Source organism: Staurois parvus, unplaced genomic scaffold (genome assembly GCF_062004578.1).
Source record: "Staurois parvus isolate SC_StPar_1 unplaced genomic scaffold, SC_StPar_1.0 ptg000239l, whole genome shotgun sequence".
Taxonomy (NCBI): Eukaryota; Metazoa; Chordata; class Amphibia; order Anura; family Ranidae; genus Staurois; species Staurois parvus.
The window spans coordinates 146,195-166,455 of NW_028318035.1; the positions used below are offsets into that span (position 1 = coordinate 146,195).

At 40.6% G+C, this 20,261-nt stretch overlaps 1 protein-coding gene across 3 annotated transcripts in view; it reads left to right on the forward strand.

Moving 5' to 3' along the window:
- The window catches only part of KIF26A (kinesin family member 26A), a 213,236-nt gene that overhangs the window by 12,454 nt on the left and 180,521 nt on the right, over positions 1-20,261 (forward strand). For 2 of the 3 annotated variants that reach the window (XM_089680288.1, XM_089680291.1), the window contains exon 2: positions 9,175-9,408. In XM_089680288.1, coding sequence (XP_089536414.1) covers positions 9,175-9,408 — 234 coding nt within the window. Of the gene's footprint in view, positions 1-8,286; positions 8,529-9,174; positions 9,409-20,261 lie in introns of those variants that run through there. The other variant, XM_089680289.1, reaches the window with a different exon arrangement.

Here is a 20,261-nt window from a genome sequence, read left to right on the forward strand (position 1 = left end):
TGTCACTGGAATAGGTGTCCCACTCCTGTTCTGATGACAAATATAAATCTTGTATTATCCATTGCTTGCTGTCCTGATGATAATGGACACCAGGGCAAACAGGGCTAAATTTCCTGGAAGGGATATTCTGCCGCTCCTCTAAGGTTATGATGTGGGTTTGCTTAGAGAAATTGGAATTGAGCTATGACTTTCTGAGTCAAAACTGACAATTGGCGACACTTGAACTGGGCTCCTTTGTTTAGGTTTTGTTGAATACTCCAAGAGAGAGGGTGATACACTACCTCCTGTAACTTATAGCAAAGAGATTTAAAGAGGAATTCCAGATATGGATATTTTATACACAGTTACATTGGTCCAGCTTGGACCAATGTAACTATGTACTGTATACCTGGCCAATGTAACTATGTACTGTATACCTGGCCAATGCCCCTGGAAAATGGAAATCACTAAAGTAGACATCACTGCTCCAGTGACCTCCACTTGCTTCCAGGTCCTGCACGAGGGGATCAGAAAGGAATTTTTTTTCCCACTGGAGAAAATTGGACCATGCTTCAAGGGATTTTTTTGCCTTCCTCCAGATCAACTGTGGGTATAGGGTTCTGCATGTGTTGGTTTTCAATGTATTTTTTTGTTTTTCAGTTTTTTCCTTTTGGTTGATCCAGATGGACTTGACTCCTTCTTTTAACCTGACTAACTATGTAATGTTCAACTGTGGCTAGGTAATGACAGATTCAGTCACTCATATACTTCTTAAAAATCTCTTGGAGTTCAGGAGTGAGGTCTCTGTGGGCAGAACTGCAACGGTTATTGTAAACGGCTCCCTGCTTGACATTAAATCTGCAAACGGAAAGTAATGACATTGAAGGGCAAAGCCAAGAACTCTGGAGGGGAGAAACTGTTTCTGGAGTACCTAAGCAATGTTAAAAACCAGGAATTGATTCAACCTACTTAGTAGTAGTAAGAAGTAAGCCCTGGTACATATATCACTATACATAACTTGTATCACATTTGCAAAATTTGTTACATTTGGGGTTTTCAGCTTCTGAGATTTCTTTTGCTAATGTATTATAACCATTGTTAGTAACTTTTCACCTGCATGTATCATTACTGTTATCTTATCCTTTTAAAAACTGATTTACCTCTGTTATGCAGGAGGCAGCATGCTGTGAGCAGAGACCTGCTCTGAGATATACAATAAATAGCAGCTAGACTCAAAGTCCGTTTACTGTAGCTATTGTGATTGGTTGCTAGAGGTTACAGCACACATTATGGCTCACTGATTAGTTGCTAGCAGTTACAGCATATGATATCTGTTTGCTGATTTTTTTGTTAGAGGTTACTGCACATCATTACTGCTCACTGGTTGCTAGAGGTTACTGTACATCCTTACTGCTCATTGATTGGCTGCTAGAGGTTACTGCACATAATAAATGGTCACTGATTGGCTGCTAGAGGTTACTGCACATCATTACTGCTCACTGATTGGTTACTAGAGGTTACTACACATCATTATTGCTCACTGATTGGTTGCTGTTGGTTACTGTGCATCATTACCACTTATTGATTGCTAGAGGTTACAGCACATCATTAAAGCTCACTGATTGGTTGCTAGAGGTTACAGCACATCATTTCCTCACTGCCTGCAAACCATGGACTGAGAAGGTGAGGCTGTGTACTTCAGAGAGATTTTGAAAAAAGATCAGGGACTTTTTCCCCGCATTTATAGCGCATAGATCAGCCAATTGAAATTAATGGGCTGCCCAACATGTGACATAAATGTTTATCCACCCTGTCAGTATACCTTTTGCATCCTAAATTTCCCTGCAAACCTCTGCACCCCAAACCTCCCCCATCCTCTCCACTCCAACCCCCCCCCCATCCTAACTCTGTATGCCTCCTCTGCTCATCTTTGCACCCACCTTCCTTACCTCTGTGCATCCCCTTCTTGCTCACTTGTGTACCCCAAACTGTAATTCCTTTTGTGTAAGCACACTTTGCTTACATTTGTACAACAGGCTGATGGTTGGCTCAAAATGACCACAGTTGCAGGCAGGACTTTTGAGCATGCCCTTTTACCTCCCCAGTGGGCAGCATTCAGCAGAGGTGATGGTGGCTGGATCTCAGGGGTGTATAATAAGCATATGAATGCTGCTGCTATTTACATATGAATGCCATATTGCTGCCAATATTTACATATGAATGCCATCACTATTTACATATGAATGCCGGTTATTTTCATGCAATTGCTGACATGTTCTGCACATGGGAGTAATCTGTACATGGTAATAGGGCAGAGCTGAGCAGCATAAGTGACAGCACTTCACATCTGGACAGTGCAGAATGAAGTCTTTGAGGGACAAGAGAAACCAGGACAGTTGGCAAGTATGGGGCATCTGTTTTGGGCCCCACAGCAATGACTGGGCCCAGGGCAGCTGCCCCTTTTGCCCCTCCTTAAAGATGGCTCCTGGTCAGAGTGTGTGTCTGCAACGGAGTAGAGTGTTGCATGTCTGCACCAGGACACAGACAGGCCCAAACCTGAAAGATGTAGCAGTAGAGAGCTGCAGGAAAAGAGACAAGCTTTCAGAGGTACAGCATTGTGTTAGACGGTCAGAAGGACCAAGGTACTAAGCTTAAGCGGCAGGATTGCCAAAGAGAACCAGGAGCCTGAATACTGTTTTGTTTGTTTTGATGGTGGAAACCCCTGTGTGGGCAACTGATGTCTTTTGTTGAACTTTTCTTTGCTGTTTAAAATAAAAGTTGGCAGAAAAAGCCCTGAAAAGACACCTCTGATGTGGAGTAAACTCACTGTGAAGCAATGCCATAGAGCTAAGCAACCCCCAAGTTGTCACACTACCAACATTAAGAGGGATGTCACAATTGCAAGAGATTTGAGATTCTCCCCACTGGAGATGTACCAGAAGCCATTGGGTATTATAGCCCACCTGAACCCATCCATAAAATATCAGCAATATATTGACCCTATAAGACGTTTTGAGCTGTCTGCATCCAGCTAGTCTCTGCAGAACCAACCATTATAAGGATACAATTTAGAGGAGTCGAGCACCGTAACTGTCTGTTTACTGAATAGGTTTAGCTGTTGTCCAGTAAATCTTTGAGCTTTTCAAACATGCTCACATCCCGTCTTCCTGGGGATTAGCTGAGTAATCAGTCGCTCTCAGTGTTTGACAGCTAGCCTTGCTTGCTCTAACTGGTCTGTTTCTTGAGAATAACACATTACTTTGTGGAGATGAGTTGCTGGAGACAGACCGAAGAAAGACAACAAGCTAATGCAAGGGCCTTGCTCAATGTGATATGAAATATCTATTTGCATGGGTGGCTACATAGGCTCCAAGATGTCCATATTGCTCAGCTGGGCTCAGCTGTTGTCTAGCTTATTTGCTTTATCTTAACAATCCCAGATGCCCCCCTCTGAAATTTACCCCACCAGCAATCAGAGTAGCGTCTGAAATATCTTCTTCTTCCTAAAAGCAAAATAATGAAATTCAAGAGGACTCCTGTAGATGGAAGGAGTGCATAGAGCGTTCAGTCTCAAGTTACCTAATATTAAGAACAGAAGTTAGATTTACACTAGACAGGGCTAATTCTATAGACTATATTTACTATATGGCCAATTCAAGTTTATCATGCTAGACTCTATTTAAAAAGAAAAAAAAAGAACTGTAGTTTTAAAGAAATGTCAAGACTGGAACAAACTAAATAATGCATATATTAAGTTCCTTATTTAAAGTGGTTGTAAACCTTAGACCTGAAATATGAACAAAGCATATCCTTCTATAGTGTGTACTTATCTCTGTTAAGAGCACTAAGTGTCATTTCTGTCTGCTTCGTTCTTCTGCTATCAGCATGAGTCAATTCCGACCGTTTTTCCTGATGCCAAGAGAAAATTGGTGACAGGAGAGGGACCTCCAGCAGCTTGACAGCCGTAGCTCTGTTCCTGTGTGCTGTGTGAAAGGGTGTGTCTCTTCCCTCTAATCAGCTCTAAGACATCTCCTCACTGAGCTCTGCAGAATGTAATTTCAGCTCTACGCCCCATTTTTTTCTGAAGTCTCAGACAAGCTTTATAAATGCAGCCATTTGAATGAACATAGAGAAGTGAATACTGTAGATAATCAGGTACAACTTATGTAGGAGGACTTGTTTAATCTCTGTGTATTATCTGAAGCCAGTAATGTCACTAGTTCTATGTAAGGGTTAATGTCATCTTTAGATATACACATATATATATATATATATATATATATATATATATATATATATATATATATATATTGGACACAGGCACAATTTTTATACTTTTGGCTCTGTATGCCACCAGAATAAATTCAAATGAAACAATCCAAATTAATTTGAAGTGCAGACTTTCAGCTTTAATTCAAGGGGTTGAACATAAATATCAAGTACAAATTTTAGGAACTGGAACCATTTTTATAAACAGTCCCTGCATTTTCAGGGGCTCAAATGTAATTGGACAAATTAATAAAATCATAAATAAAATGTTCATTTTTAATATTTTGTTGAGAATTCTTTACTGGCAATGACTGCCTGAAGTCTGGAACCCATGGACATTACCAAAGAGTGGGTTTCCTTCTTTCTCATGCTTTGCCAGGCTCTAACTGGAGCTGTCTTCAGTTGTTCTTTGTTTGTGGGTCTTTCTGCCTTTGGTTTTGCCTTCAGCAAGTGAAATGCATGCTCATTTGGGTTGATATCAGGTGATTGACTCGGCCATTGCAGAATATTCCACTTCTTTTCCTTCAAAAGCTCCTGGGTTGCTTTTGCAGTGTGTTTTGGATCATTGTCCATCTGTACTGTGAAGTGCCGTCCAATCAACTTTGCTGCATTTGGCTGAATCTGGGCTGACAGTATATCTCTAAATACTGCAGAATTCATCCGGCTGCTTCTGTCTTCTGTCACATCATCAATAAACACCAATGATCCAGTGTCACTGGAAGCCATGCATGTCCATGCCATCACACTGCCTCCACCATGTTTTACAGATGACGTTGTGTGCTTTAGATCATGAGCTGTTCCAAGCCTTCTCCACACTTTTTTCTTCCCGTCATTCTGGTACAGATTAATCTTAGTTTCATCCATCCAAAGAATGCTTTTTCAGAACTGGTCTGGCTTTTTTAGATGTTTTTTGGCAAAGTATAATCTGGCTTTTCTATTCTTCAGGCTTATGAATGGTTTACACCTTGTGGTAAACCCTCTGTATTTGTTCTCTTGATTGTAGACTTTGACAATGATACACCCACCTCCTGGAGAGTGTCATTCACTTGTCTGGATGTTGTGAATGGGTTTTTCTTTACCATAGAGAGGATCCTGCGATCATCCACCAATGTTGTCTTCCATGGATGTCCATGTCTTGTTATGTTGCTGAGCTCACCAGTGCATTATGCTTTCATCAGAATGTACCAAACTGTTGATTTGGCCACTCCTAATGTTGCTGCTATCTTTCTGATGGATTTGTGTCATTTTTGAAGCCTTACAATGGCCTGTTTTACTTGTATGGACAGCTCCTTTGAACGCATGATGTAGGTTTGCAGCAAATGCAAATACCACAATTAGAATCAACTCCAGACCTTTTACCTGTTTAATTGATGAAGAAATAATGGAGTAGCCAACACCTGGCCATGAAACAGCTTTTAATTCAATTGTCCAATTACTTTTGGACCCTTGAAAAACTGGGGATGGCTACTCTTAAGAGCTGCAATTCCTAAACCCTTTCCCCAATTTGGATGTACATACTCTCTAATTAAACCCAAGAGTGTGCACGTTCAGTCCATAACCATTATATAACTATAGCTTAAATATGTTTTGGTAAATACCTGAAAAAAGTAAAATTGTGAAATTGTGTCTGTGTCCAAATATATATGGACCTAACTCTGTGTGTGTGTGTGTGTGTGTGTGTGTGTGTGTGTGTGTGTATGTATATATATATATATATAACACATTGTTTTTCAGAGTTTCTCGTGAAAAACTATTTTTTTTAGTAGGTGCTGAATTAGAACTTTTGGTGCTGAAACAGATCTGGTTGAGGTATACAGATCACAATGGGGCATTCGCTCAGCATCTCATCCATTCAGTAAACATTTTTCATTCCTTTCACAGAATGAAAGGCATCCTGTGGTTGGTGGAGGGGCAGATGAACATCACAGCCACTCCTCCTCCAATCAGAGAAAGCCTTACATTCTGTGTGAAGTATGCAATACATTTTACCAATGTAAGGGGTCATTTATACACTGATTACCAGCTCGTAAACATTTTCTCCACTTGCCATCAATGTAAGGGGGTATATCTCCACTGACCACCAATGTAGGTGGGTATGTCTTCATTGGCCACCAGTTTAAAGGGGTATGTCTCCACTGCCCACCAGTGTAAAGGGGTATGGTTCCATAGACCACCAATGTAAGGTGATATGTCTCCACTGTCCACCAATGTAAGGGAGTATGTCTCCACTGACCACCAATGTAAAGGGGTATGTTTCCACTGACCACTAATATAAAGGGGTATGTCTCCACAGGCCACAAATGTAAGAGGATAGGTCTTCACTGACCAACAATGTAAGAGTATATGTCTCCACAGACCACCAATGTAAGGGGATATGTCACCACAGACCACCAATATAAGGCGACATGTGTTCACCAACCACCAATGCAAGAGGCATTTGCTCACAGACCACTAAGGCAAGGGGACACTTTTCCACTGACAGCTAGTGTTTTTTTTTTTTTTCTGGTCATAATTCATGTATTTTATTATTATTCAGGATTTCTATAGTGCTAACAGTTTGTGTAGCACTTTACAAAATGAAGAGAAGACAGTACAGTTGCAATGCAATTCAATACATGAGGAATCAGAGGCGTGTGTTATAAACTAATTGGTTCTGGGTGTCAGATATTCTAGGTTTGCTAGGTATTCTTTTATTTAGACCAGGGTTCTCCAAATGATTCAATCAAATAACCAATTTACTGTGCTTTAGACTTGGGGGGGGGGGAGACAGACTGTGGCTATTTGGAGCAGTAAAGCCCCAGTGTCGGTGGGAGTAAACAATTTCCCAGACATGGTAGTCAGTGGGAGGAATAGTGCCCTATGATTGGTGTCAGTGGGAGGAATAGTGCCCTATGATTGGTGTCAGTGGGAGGAATAGTGCCCCATCTTTGGTGTCAGTGGGAGGAATAGTGCCCCATCATTGGTGGAAGTGGGAGGAATAGTGCCCCATAGTTGGTATCAATGGGAGGAATAGTGTCTCATAATTGATATCATTGGGAGGAATAGTGCCCCATCATTGGTGTCAGTGGGAGCAATAGTGCCCCATCATTGGTGTGAGAGGAATAGTGCTCCATAATTGGTATCAATGGGAGGAATAGTGCCCCATCATTGGTATTAAAGGGAGAAATCGTGCCCCATCATGCGTATTAAAGGGAGGAATAATGCCACATCCATCCACAGGCCACAGTTAGGAGACCACTGATTTATACCTTTCAGCAACCTGCAGGATATATATATATATATATATATATATATGTGTGTGTGTGTGTATTTTTTTTGGCAGAAGTTCCCTGCGACTTCAAAATTATTTTAGGGTTCCACCAAAAAGTTTGCAAGAGACTGTCATAGACACTGAGTACTTCGATATACATGCGCAATCTGACTGCTTTTAGGACACCCTCAACCCTGCTTATTCTAGTTGATCTTACTGACAATTTACACCAATGCGGAGGGTTGGGGGAGCAGTACCATAGTGCGAGAACCATCCGTTGATGCCACTAATACTGGGAAAGAACAATAGAGAGAGATTCTAACCTGTGCAATGGTTTCCCCCCAAAGGCTGTTGGTTGGCGGATGTCTTGAGTCATAATAGACACGGTGGCCAAAAATGGTCAGTCTTATCCATTAGTCCTACTGCACTTGAAATACAAAATACTTTAGAACAGTTCTACACGCATCAGATATACAAAGTCAATACAGACTGGCCCCTGCTGTCTTCATCCATTGTTTACACTTAACTTGTTCTAAAGTAAATTGCAAGTCGGGGCATGGTGTCACCAGCACAGGGGCATCCCCTCCTGCTCTTGTGCTGGACCTGCATTACTGTGGGAATGTAAAATATCATGACTATAATCTGCATCCCCCTCCCTCCCTCTTTTTTCCCCCCCTCCCTGCTGCTGATGGAGTTTCACAGCCTCCCTCCTGATTAGTCTGTCCTGAGCAGCACACAAGAGGCTCCTCCTTTCCTGACCCTCCAGCTCATACCTACAATTTGTAAAGTTTTTTTTTTTCCTCCTGAAAAGAGAGATCATGGATGGGGAAATCACTTAGAACGTGCTGGGCACATTGTAAACACCAGAGAGAGATAGTTTGGAGACGTCCTGAAAGTTCTGGTTATGTGGATCAGGCTTTGTCCTCCCATCCATGGACTGACCCAGTAAGACTAGTTTAGCACAGCTAAGGATTGAGCAGCTATGATTCCTGTGCTGGACAGGACTGCATATACCAATCAAATGCGGCTGGTAAGAAGCAAAAGTTTTGATTTCTTCTTCAAAAGTTTATTTTTGCTTTTCAGCCTAGACGCTAGGCAACTTTGTCAGAATCTAGTTCTGAAACATTAGGCTAGCTATTTCTTCTGTGTGTCTGTAATTTAGTCACACTTTACTCTTATTACATTTTCTTGTCACTCATAGCAGACTTTATTGCATGTATTTATGTCAGTAAAATGTATTTGTATGCCGAAAGTTAATGCCCAACCATGTGCCTTTTTGTTTTGGTTTTCTAGTCTCAGATGATATTGACCTAAAAGTTTACAATTTGCAATATTCCCCTTCACAGCTCTGAAATTAAAGGGTTTAGCAGTAGTCTTTAAACATTGTTTTAAAGAGAAAAAGGAAATGCTGGTTGGACCTGGAAGGCAGTATAAGGTTCCTATTCATTTACTCTGGTTCAAAAACTTGGGACAAATGTTCCTTGATCTGACGATATCCCTGCAAATTGGAAGCAGTTGGCATTGTAAGGGCAGGAATATTCTGAAGCCCTGTCAGTCATGCTGGGACTTGTAATTCCATAGATATACAAAGACTTCCTATTAATCAACCCGTATTTTGATTTGCTATCATTATATTTTTTGCTTGTGCCTGACTGCTTTGTATTTCTCTCCTCCAGGTTGCAGACAGGTTCCCAGGCAGGGAGGTTCCAGCACCCAGGAAAAGGTTGCAGTCTGCGGATGAAGCTCTGCAGGGCAGTCGTCCCCCTCCCGAGGGGGCTGGGGCAGCCTCTCTATCAGAGCTGGGATACACAGAGGGGCCTGGGGTTGGAGAATGGTGCCCATATTGTCAAGCCAAACTGGCAGAACTGAAGAAGCAAGCCCTCAAGCTGGCTGCACCTGGCTCCACCATGGTAAGAGCCCTTGTCTTTCTACCAGTGTGAATACTGTGTTCTCACAATGCAGTGAGAGTATGTCTTTGTGTAGGATTGTAGCATGAACTACTGTGATATGTTATTTCCATGATCTGGTACAGTCATTCTAAATACAGAACCAAAATGTTGGGGCTTATTAATTTATCCCAACAGCATCTATCCAAGTGTAGGCATTCTGGGTCTCTCAAGTTGGTAACTAATACTGGAACCAAAGAGTCACCAACAGTTGGGAGGGCAGAATATTATCTGTACAATTATTATCTACTTCATCTGTAAATGTATTCAGTCCTTGTTCAAAGGTGCTACATTGTTATTTACTTTTTCATGCCATGACTTGCTGTAAGTGAATATCCTCGGTCAATTGTTTACATTTGTCCTGCATATTGGTGGGTGGGCAAGTCAAGTAAAGCAACATGACTTCTTCCTTATCTGTTGTCTGGAGTTTGGCAGCCGTAGCATCCCACCGGTCAGGACAGAATCTCTTGCATATCAATAATCAATTAAATGTCTGTTGTTTTGTATTGATAATATTTCATGCTAAAAGATGCCGGAGGATAGATTCAAGGCTGTAGATAACAATTATTACATGTCTCTGGTGTGTAATAAATCCTAGCTCCTTACAGCTTCATTTAGCTAGCTTCATATACATTACCCAGTTATGGTGTTGACACTTTTGAACTGTACATGTCATAAGTGGCGGTTCACATCAGAAAAATGTTTTGAGTTGAATTTAAGGCCTCATGCACAGACATTTAATTTTAACCAAATGAGGAAAGAACAAACAGAGGGCGCACAGGCTTAGTGCATTACCATAAAAAATAAGAAATAAAGTAGGTGTTGTACTCACAAACGACAAAGTCAAGGCACATCATAAAAGAACAGCTGGGTCAACACCGCGCTGAGTAACCGTCCGCAAGTGTAGACATCCAATAGGCTGACGCGTTTCGAGGACTTGCCTCTTCCTCAGAGCCACAATTTTAACCCCCCTAAAAGCCAGCAGCTTTTGGCCAAAAAAGACCTCTGACAGAATCTTGTTAAAGCGCATACCGCGTTTACATGCATTTACACATGTCAAGCATTTGGGTGTTCATTAATTTCATTGGCAAGAGTAAATAATCTATTCTGGCCATTGAAATAAATTAATGCTCAAGCTCTAAACACTCCTAGCATTTAGACGCTTTTACAACCATTTAAGTGCGCCAAGTGCTTTTTCAGCCAAAATGCTGCTGCTCCAGGATTCCCTGGCAGTGGGGTTTTTTTGCTGCCTCTAAACCCTCCTGCCACAAAATGCTGCTAAAAGCCTATGTGTACATGTACACAAAGGATAACATGCAGGGGAGTTTATAGGCAGTAAAAAAAAAAAAAAAAAACGCCCCTAGCAGTAGTTTAAAAAAACGCTTAGTGTGCATGAGGTCTTAGAATCATATTTCAAATTTGCTTGCATATTAATATGCATCTACATATCTACAGAGTGCCTTAAAATTTCAAGAAAGAGTAGATGCATCTACGACTGAGTTTCTGGTTTCCCTCATCTCAGATTTCTCCTATGTCATTTTAAAAGATTCTGCTGCATGTAAAGGCCATCTCCATCCAAAGCTGATATTTTAGTTTTTTGTGAATACAAATAGACTGGGTCTCCCACTGGATTTTACACATTTTGAGTGGAGAGCATTTCATGCAGTAGTTTTGTGGCCTCACTCTGGACCACAGTAACAAACATCATTTTCTCACAACCAGACTCCTCGTTTATTTGTAGAGTGTGCATTAAGTTGTATTCCTAGGAGAGTGTGACACCATCATTTGGCTTTGGAATGGCTGTGGTATTTATGCTGATCAGGGAATTCTGGTGGTGATACATCACTGCTGGAATCCTGTAGAGTTACATGTTATGAATATAAGTCACTAATGAATGAGGATCAGGTTTTGATTGTGATCTTGTACAATGCACATTATAGCTGTGTGTATTGATATGACTCCCTAGAATTTTTCATGAAATGTGCCCCTACAAAACATTTCTCCTTAAAGTTCAAGTATCTGCTATTGCTATCTAGGGTTTGTCTTTCTGTAAAAGGTATTTTAATGTGCAGACTTTTTTAGGAAAAAAAAAATCAGATACTTGGGTTTTATGATATCTGAACACTGGCTATGACTGCTGTCACTGAATGTTAATATCATAAAATAGGAAAGTTTTGCAATGAGACTGTATAACCATATGTTATGATTAGAAGGAGCTAAAGGAGTCAAAATGAATTAGTAAAGTCTTTTTTAGAATGGTATATTTAGGAAGCAGAAAGATACCAGTGAACCTCCAAGGTTGTTCAAATGGTGTTGCTATCCCATAGTGTAGTAAAGATGTTTATGTAAGTGATCTGGTTAAGAGGCAGGCAGGCAGCACCCCAATGGATCTTCACAGTGTGGTTTGCAGTGCAAAACAGAAAAAGGATTATGGAAGTGTTATACCACTATTTGGTAGTTCAGATACCATTTTATTCTAGTAAGGGTCAAAGGGACAGAAAAGGTGGTAACCAACGCATTTCATCCAGAGTGACATTTCCTACCTCCTGAGTGTTTCTTATTATCATCCAGGGTACCTAGCTATCTTGCTACTAGATGCATGTCTGTATTGGCTGGTAGCCTCTCAATGGCTCTGGAACTGGGCTGTTTGAAAATATTGTCCAAGGTGTTCTTTGGTTCATTTACCACCCTTGCTGAGATCAATGCTATCTTGCTCGCTTTCACTGAAATATGAGATTCACAGAATCATGATAGAATGTTGCAGTCCCTGAAAAACGCAGTTTGAGGACTCAGAACAGTCCCCCTTAATTAGGGTTTGAATGTTGCATGTGGTTAAAGAACTTGAATTGATAAGTTGATCGATTGATAGTATTGAATTGAATAGTAATGTAAAAAAAATCTGGAGAGACAGCATGATTCTTTTACCAAATGCAATATTCAAGCCCTGATAAAGGGTGGAGTGTCCCAAAAATGTGTTGGTGTTTAACATGGTCATAAGATAAATCATTAAAGCTGTTTAGGCCATTTGTCTGGTACTCCTGCCTGTTGTGTTTTACATTTCGAGTAGAAAAACCTGATGGTGGTTCTAAAACTTGGCTACTGGGGCCTGTTTACACAGAGTTCTTTACATGTGATAATTATCTCCACCACAAATCAAAGAATCCTTAATTTCACCATTACTGATCTTTGTATGCCATGTTTGGTTAGGACCATTGCTTGTACCAGTTGACCTGAGCATGACCACCATTGGGCACTTTTGTTGTAGAGTTAATATAGAGTATATACCCAGTTTAAGATTTGGGTACAGAATGAACTCCCAAGTAACAGAGGCACCCATCTTTAGACCTTCTCCAACTCCTGCTATACCCTTCTTGTAGAAGGGGCTCTGAAACTGTAATAGATGTTTGGTATATAATGACATCTATTTTTTGGTGTATTGATGCTAAAATCCAGTTTGTTTGGAGGAAATGTATGACTGAAACAAATTTTAAAAGCTTTTCATAAGTTCATTTTGTTTTTTTGAAGCTCAAGGTTCCAAAAACTATCATATTACCTACTATTGAGCTTGGGTAGGCAATGTTAGCTCCACAAGAACCAGCCATTTGAAAGCATACCTTATGATAACATGGAACTGTTGAGTATATTATGTGGATATTTATTTTTAACACTGAAATCAACGACAGGAAAGCTGATTGATTTGTAATGCACAGCACATTGTTGCTTCTCTTTTAATAGAAAGCCTCAGCAAGCTGTAATTGTTCCAGTGCTCCAGCCAACATCTGGTGCTTAGATAGACGGGCAGGCCTTCTCCAGGGCTGCCGAATGGGCAATAATTATAAGCTGCCTGAACAAATTCCTCACTGTATCTGCTGCTTTTTTATGTTTGTGAGAAAGAAAACGGCTGTGACAATTAATGACAGGGCGACCCAAAGCAGCACTGTGTGATCTTGGCTCAGGAAGGAAATCAACCTCTCCCAGTGACATGGGAGGGATCTGCGACAATAACGCATTAGACTGTGTTTTCATGTATTAAAGGGAAAATAGCAAACATTACTTTTCTTCTGCTAGGCATTTACTTTGTCTGGCATGAAGAAAACAAATTATTTTAAAAGAGCATCTATAGTTTATATTTTCTTATTCTGTAGTTTTTCTTGAGTTTTAGTAAAAAACAATATGCAACATCACATCTTGAAAGACAATTAGACATTCACAACGGTAGTGAAAATTGTATCGAAGGATATATAAATTACGAATGACAAGCTTCAACATTACAAATATAAGTCGCTAATTTGCATTCTATAGATCGACTATAGTTTATTCTTAAGATCTAGGTGTGAAAGAGATCAGCTTGTAAATCTTATGTGTTGACTAATATTGCAAAAATCTTGTTTGTGTATTTACCGTAGTTTGTAATTATTTATAGATATGGTGATAGCTATATTTGTTACTGTTATGATTATATTAGAAAGTTCTGCTCCAAATTCATGAAAGCGTTGCAACAGTTTTCCTGCTATTATCATGGTGTGCAACAAATTCATGTACAGTAAGTCCCCTACATATGAGCGAGTTCCGTTCCTGAGAGTTTGATCAGTCCAATTTGTTCGTAAGTCCAGCAAAGTTTGGCTAGGTACACAATTGGCCTAATATATTACTGTAATAGGTTTATAACACTTTTCACACAAATAATTCATAGAAAAAGCTTGAAATAAAGTACAGTACTGTATACAGTAAAGCATACAGATTCATATACAGTAAAGTATACAGACGCACAACCACTTGTAGAGGATGCATGCATGTACTTTAGTTTTGAATGTACATTCTCATCTTTGAAAGTTTGCAACTTTGAAGGTTTGTATGTGGGGGCTTAGGATGGAGATCTGTTCCCCATCCATCTAGTGGATCAGATCAGGAGACAGTCAGATGTAAATTGACAGGAAGTCCATAGAGAACAGTGTCTGTGTCCGCTCTGCACAAGTGGAGCGAACATGGACCTGTCATCTGCCTGCTCAGTAGGGAACAACAGACAGATCCTCCACTGAAGAGGCAGATCTGCTTGGCAGAGTCCACCAGTGTGAGAGGGGCCTAACTGTAGTTCTTTTGTGAAGCATTATGGCTGCAATACATTTATTATGAAATACTGCCATATCAGTGATAAGAAATAAGACCTAAAGAAATAAATATTGTATCGCTGACAAAAAAAATCTGGTAATTGTGCAACAGATTCATATATACCTTACTGATGGTTACATGAATTTGTCCAAAGTTGCCCCATTTGTTGCACAGGTTGGAGACAGACTTCTAATGAATGTCTATGACACCCTTTGTGAATTTCACGGCAAGTGTTCTTTTCAGTCTTAAAATGTATATCAAACCAAATTTTTTTCCTAGTTTTGGATAGAGTAGGGAAAGATTAGAATCCTTGGCAGGCTTTACTACATTTGGAGGCTCTGTTTGAGGCCCTTTCTTCCTGTCCTGGTGACAACAGTTTATTCAGACAGGAAGTAAGGGAATATCTGAAACAGCCACGTGGAATCCTAGGGTTCATTCAGAGGTTGCTAACGGTTCCTTGACCAATGAGCAATTTTTGCTTTTCTGATAATGAACCACTGACAAGTAGGTATCTGTAAGGGGTGGATTATTTCCAATGGCCACAAAAGTAAAGGAACATTCTTCCCATTGGCTATCATGCTACTGTACCATAAGCTGTAGATACAGGTTAACTCTTGCAGTGTGAGGGGAACCCACTGCAAGGGTATTTTTTGTTCAGTTTTAAAGCTTGGGAAGAGCAGATGATGTCATAGAAGCTCAAGCAACTGTATTGTCAGCTTCTTCACCCATTAGGGCACTGAAGTAAGTATATGGGAGAACCACAATAAATTGACAAGCTGTGTTTTTAAAGTCAGCCCATTACTTTGATCAGAAACACACCTGGATCCATAGCTCTGCTCATGACTAGCTCCCCTGCATATAGACAACTGGGGTACTGACACAGTTCATCTCTACTCTTCATTGAAAATAGGAAACAAATCAGTCGCACTTCTTGCAGTCTTTTTATTAATTCATGCGTTGACTGCATACAGTGATGTCTCCAGCCCAAAATCACCATTCCTGGCTTGTTACCATATCCTTGTGAGCAAGCCAGGAGTGGTGAAACGCATCAAGGAAGGCTGGTGTTGGGTTGGAGACATCACTGTATGCAGTCAACGCACTGTTTATTAAAAATACTACAAGAAGAGCTAATTGGAGCGCAGCTGTTTTTTTTTTTTTTTACGATTTACAGACCATTACTTGGTTAATTGAAGCTGAGCAAAGGCTAAAAATACATCAACAGACATTACCTTCAGTGAAATGGACATGCACATAAAATTGATCCTGAGATAAAGGCAGCTGTAAGTATATTAAAATGTAAATTGATTTGTAAGAGTCAAGTTAAGCCCCACCCTCCAGCCTTCCTACTAATCGGTAAGACCTCTACATTAAGCTAAAGGACTAATAGGTAGCATCAGGGCTGGAAAAGGAGTGGGGGGAAAGTATGAGGCTAAGTGTAACCTTTTAGGTCTCATTTATGGCGATGGCAATTGATACCACCCAAAGCGATCTTTGGTGATTTGCTTTTTAGAGGGCGACAGAGCAGCAGCTTCCAGGTATTCAGAAGGCAATACAGTTGTCTCCTGAATGCTTTTTCTTTTCTTTTTTTTTCTTTTTTTATATACAAACGGGGGTTTTGCATATAAGTACCGTGCTGCAACCACAAACCAAGGTGTTTGGTTCTTGGTTGTGGTGTGGTCCATTTGGCTTCAAGAGGCAAGTTTGAAAAGACGTCAAGTTAATTGCCTATATTTGTGACATGGTAGCTTCATCGAAATACTAATAGATTACTGACTAAGCATTGTATCTTCGCAGTCAAATACTACAGACTTGCAGTCGCCGACTCTTGGCTGATTCAAGAGGTATGTGTTAACAGTCTGTGTACTTCCCCTTTAAACAGATGAATTGTGGATTTCTAAGAAATTATTCACAGCGACTGCAAACAAAACGGGAACAGGTGGTCACCTCTGTCAGCCACGGACCCCGGCCCTGCAGAGATGTCAGGAGATAACAAGTTTCTTAAAAAGCACATGTGGTGCCATGTTGAGGCTGCAGACGGCGTGTTCAGTCTTGCTGTTCAACAGGTGTGGACACAAGCCTGTGACATGCCCTGACTATAGCACATTGGAATCTTAATATATGTCCAGGATTTAGCTAAGTGCAGTGCTAGTGGATGTCATAAAACCCTCATAATGTAGAGTTATGGAAGGAAGTTTCTCTATATAAACAGTTCCCATTCCAGCAAAGTTGATTAACCGTATGCTTCTCCTTTATCTTATAGGCGTCTGTGCACTACACTGGTGCCATATAAAGAACTGTTTATATTACCTAATTACAGTGTTGATATTACTCCTCGTACTGTTATTGTAGAAATTGTGTGATAATGTGGCAGGAGGAAGAATAATTCAGGAGCTGTTTATTATAAGCCAAAAACTCCTGAATACACTGTACATAACACAGACTGCCGCATGGAATCCAAGCTGTTGGGAATTGTGGGTAGAAAGCATGCATTAAAGTGATTCTAAACCTCAGGCATGAAGAAAGAACAAAGCATATTCCTCTATAGTGTGTACTTGTCTCATTCCAGAGCACTAAGTGTCATTTGGTCATTCCTCTGCCATCTGCATGAGTCACTGCTGACAAGTTTTCCTGACATCAATAGAAAAGAGGTGACAGGAGAGGGAGCTCCAGCAGACAGCCTGTGATTGACAGCCTCAGCTCTGTTCCTGTGTGCTGTATGAAGGTGTGTCCCTTCCCTCCAATCAGCTTTCAGAGCTATTCTCATTGAGCTCAGCTGAGTGTAACTTCAGGTCTCCATCCCTTGCTTTTTGGAAGTTCAGACCAGCTTTATAATTTCTGCACTTTAAACAGATGTAGAGGAGAGAAGGCTTCAGATACAGGTACAACTTATGTAAGAGGATTTGTTTCATCTCTATATATCACCTGAGGACAGTCCCTTCACTGGGTATACAGTATGTAAGGTTTTACAACCACTTTAAAGCACAACTAAACTTTTGGCTAAATCACTTAAATACAAATTGGCATCAAAATGAAAGGTGATCAAACTCTTAGGCTAGGTTTACACTAGCCCATTTTCTGAAAAATTATTTGTGGTGGATTGCTTTTCAGAGTGCATCTAAGCAGCCGCTGTCAGGTGTTTGGGGGGTAATCCTGCTGCCTCCCGAAGGCCTGTGTTTTTTTTTTTTTTTTTTACAAGGGAAATAATACACTGCAAGCACAGTTCAAGCATTAGGGAAGACCCCATTGACTTGAATGGCTGAGTTTGGCAGACAGTGCCGCCTGTTAATGCCGCATTAAATTTCACACATATACAGGCCACTCCAGCTATTGTGGACTTTGGGTGGTCTGGAGGTGGTAAAATTGTGGCTCAATTTTCCTTTTTTTACTGTCCTCCCACTGCCTGTGTGAAAGAGGCCTTAGGGCTCATGCACATGGGTGTAAAATCATTGCTGTCAGAGCTGAAATAAAACCCAGGACCCTACATTCACTATATCCAGTCTCCCACAGTACCCAAAATATGGAAATGCAATTATTTCAGTAAATATAAACTACTGAATACCTTTTCTCATCAGCAGTTAGAGCATTCTTGTGACTTCAGCTGAGCACTGGTTAAAGCTTGTAGGAGGAGTTTTTTTTCTGCTCTAGGAGGATGCAAAACCCCTGACCCTCTGTCTGGACAGTGCTGATTGGCCCTGTGCTGATCACTTGCACTCTCCCAAGCAAAAAAAAAAAAAAACTTCTCTAGCAATACACCCTAAACTGAGCATGAGCAGAAGGGTTACGGTTCAATCTGTCTTATCAGCGTATACATTTGAACAAGAGGAAGGACAGGGAAGTCGGGATCAAACAACCTCTTTACACAATGCAGAGAATGAACCCCTTAGGTTCCACAGTGAGTATAACAAGCACACTTTACTACATATACAGACAGAGTTTACTGTTGTGGGTTTAGTAACACTTGAAATATGTAAATTTTTTACAGGTCTGAATGCAGCTGTAGATAATTAAAATCTGGAGCTGCACAGAGCAGTGTTTATATATATATATATATATATATATATATATATATAAAAATCTGTGCCCAGAGTCCTGTGTATGGACTGCATTTTAATGTACAGAGGCATGGAAGCCCTTACAGTGTGTGAGAGCCATTTTTTTATGTGTTCAAAGCAGCCTGGAGCTTCATCCGGGTAGTCTGTTAATCAATGAAGATGCACCTGCTTTATGGCTTCACCGATACAAAGGAGTTTGCCAGGATGCAGGGATGGATGCATGATTCCAAACGCACAATCAGACTTGGAGGTGCGGGTGATTCCTTACAAGTGATGTGACTTCATTGGTTAACACAGGCTGTCCGTACACACCTCCACATTGCTCTGAACACATAAGCAAACGGCTCTTGTTGTATGGGGCACTGAGTCATATGATCCTTTGTGCTAAACGCATGTAAAATGTTTGAGCTTACAGAGTACATGGACCCTGCTGTCCATTGCCACTACGCGGGGCCAACATACAAATGTCAAGGCAGAGCGCACTGGTCGGGGTCCCCAGTGCTCCACCACGCCTCCTGCACTTTATTCCAATCATTGGTGCTCCTGCTCCCTGTGCATGATCTGGATTCCCCTGAGGAGGGGTGGATAAGTCAGCAATGGCCCTTAAGGAATAAGTATTAAACTTATAAAAGAAAAAAAATAAACATACATTCTCCCCTCCATTCTGCAGCACCATAGTGATGCTGCAGCTGTTTCATGTTGGCTCTAAGACAGAGAACTGAGCAATTACATGACAGCTGATTGCATAGCTCTTGGAGTGGAGAGCAGTGACTGTCAGTCATGTTCTCCACTTTGCTTCTCCAGAGCTCTCTGTAACGCCTGGCTGGAGAGGGGGCAGGCACAGCTGGCTTTGACTCTGAGCTACATGCTGAGAGGCGGAGCCAGCTGTCAATCGTGCAGCTTCGTGGACCTGACAATATTGTTGAGATCCTTCCAGAGCTTGGTGCAAATCAGTTGATAGCGGACAATAGTGAGCAGAACAACAGCGCATGAATTCTTGTGACCCACAAGAGATGTATGGCCAAAAAAACTTTGATCATACTTACTTTTTAGCCATATATCACATTATTACATGCCTAGACTTTTGGACATCCAAATGATACAGGAGGGAACCCAAAGCAGATATTTCTTGAGAAAAATAGTAAACTAGCTCTTCTATTACTCTTGATTCATCCAACCAAGACTTTAACAAAGCTCTATGTCTGTATTTGAGTATAGGTCTGTTTTTATACACTGTGGACAATTTTTTACTTTGCAGAAGTGCAAATTGAAATCACGTGTCCTAGTTAACAAGAAAAAAAAAAGTGCTTACTATATAGAAGGTATTTTAAAATATATCTGTATCACTGCATTCTATTGGAGTAATGATTACCCTTATTGAAGATCTTGTTTCTGCTTCTCTGCACTTTGATTTTCTGCCTAATCCTTGCTGCATTCTGATATGATTTACACAACTCCAAACCTACACAGTACTGTCGAAAACTACTTAATGACACCTTCCAGTTTCCTGCCATAAATTAGCTCTGGACATCCCTGTTATTATTAAGGATTTCCACATTTTCTGGTGATTGCATTGTTTCTGTTACTTTCTGTATTATAATTAACAATGTCTAAAGAAACAATGTAATTTTTCCTGCAAGAAAAGTCTGGGCGAAA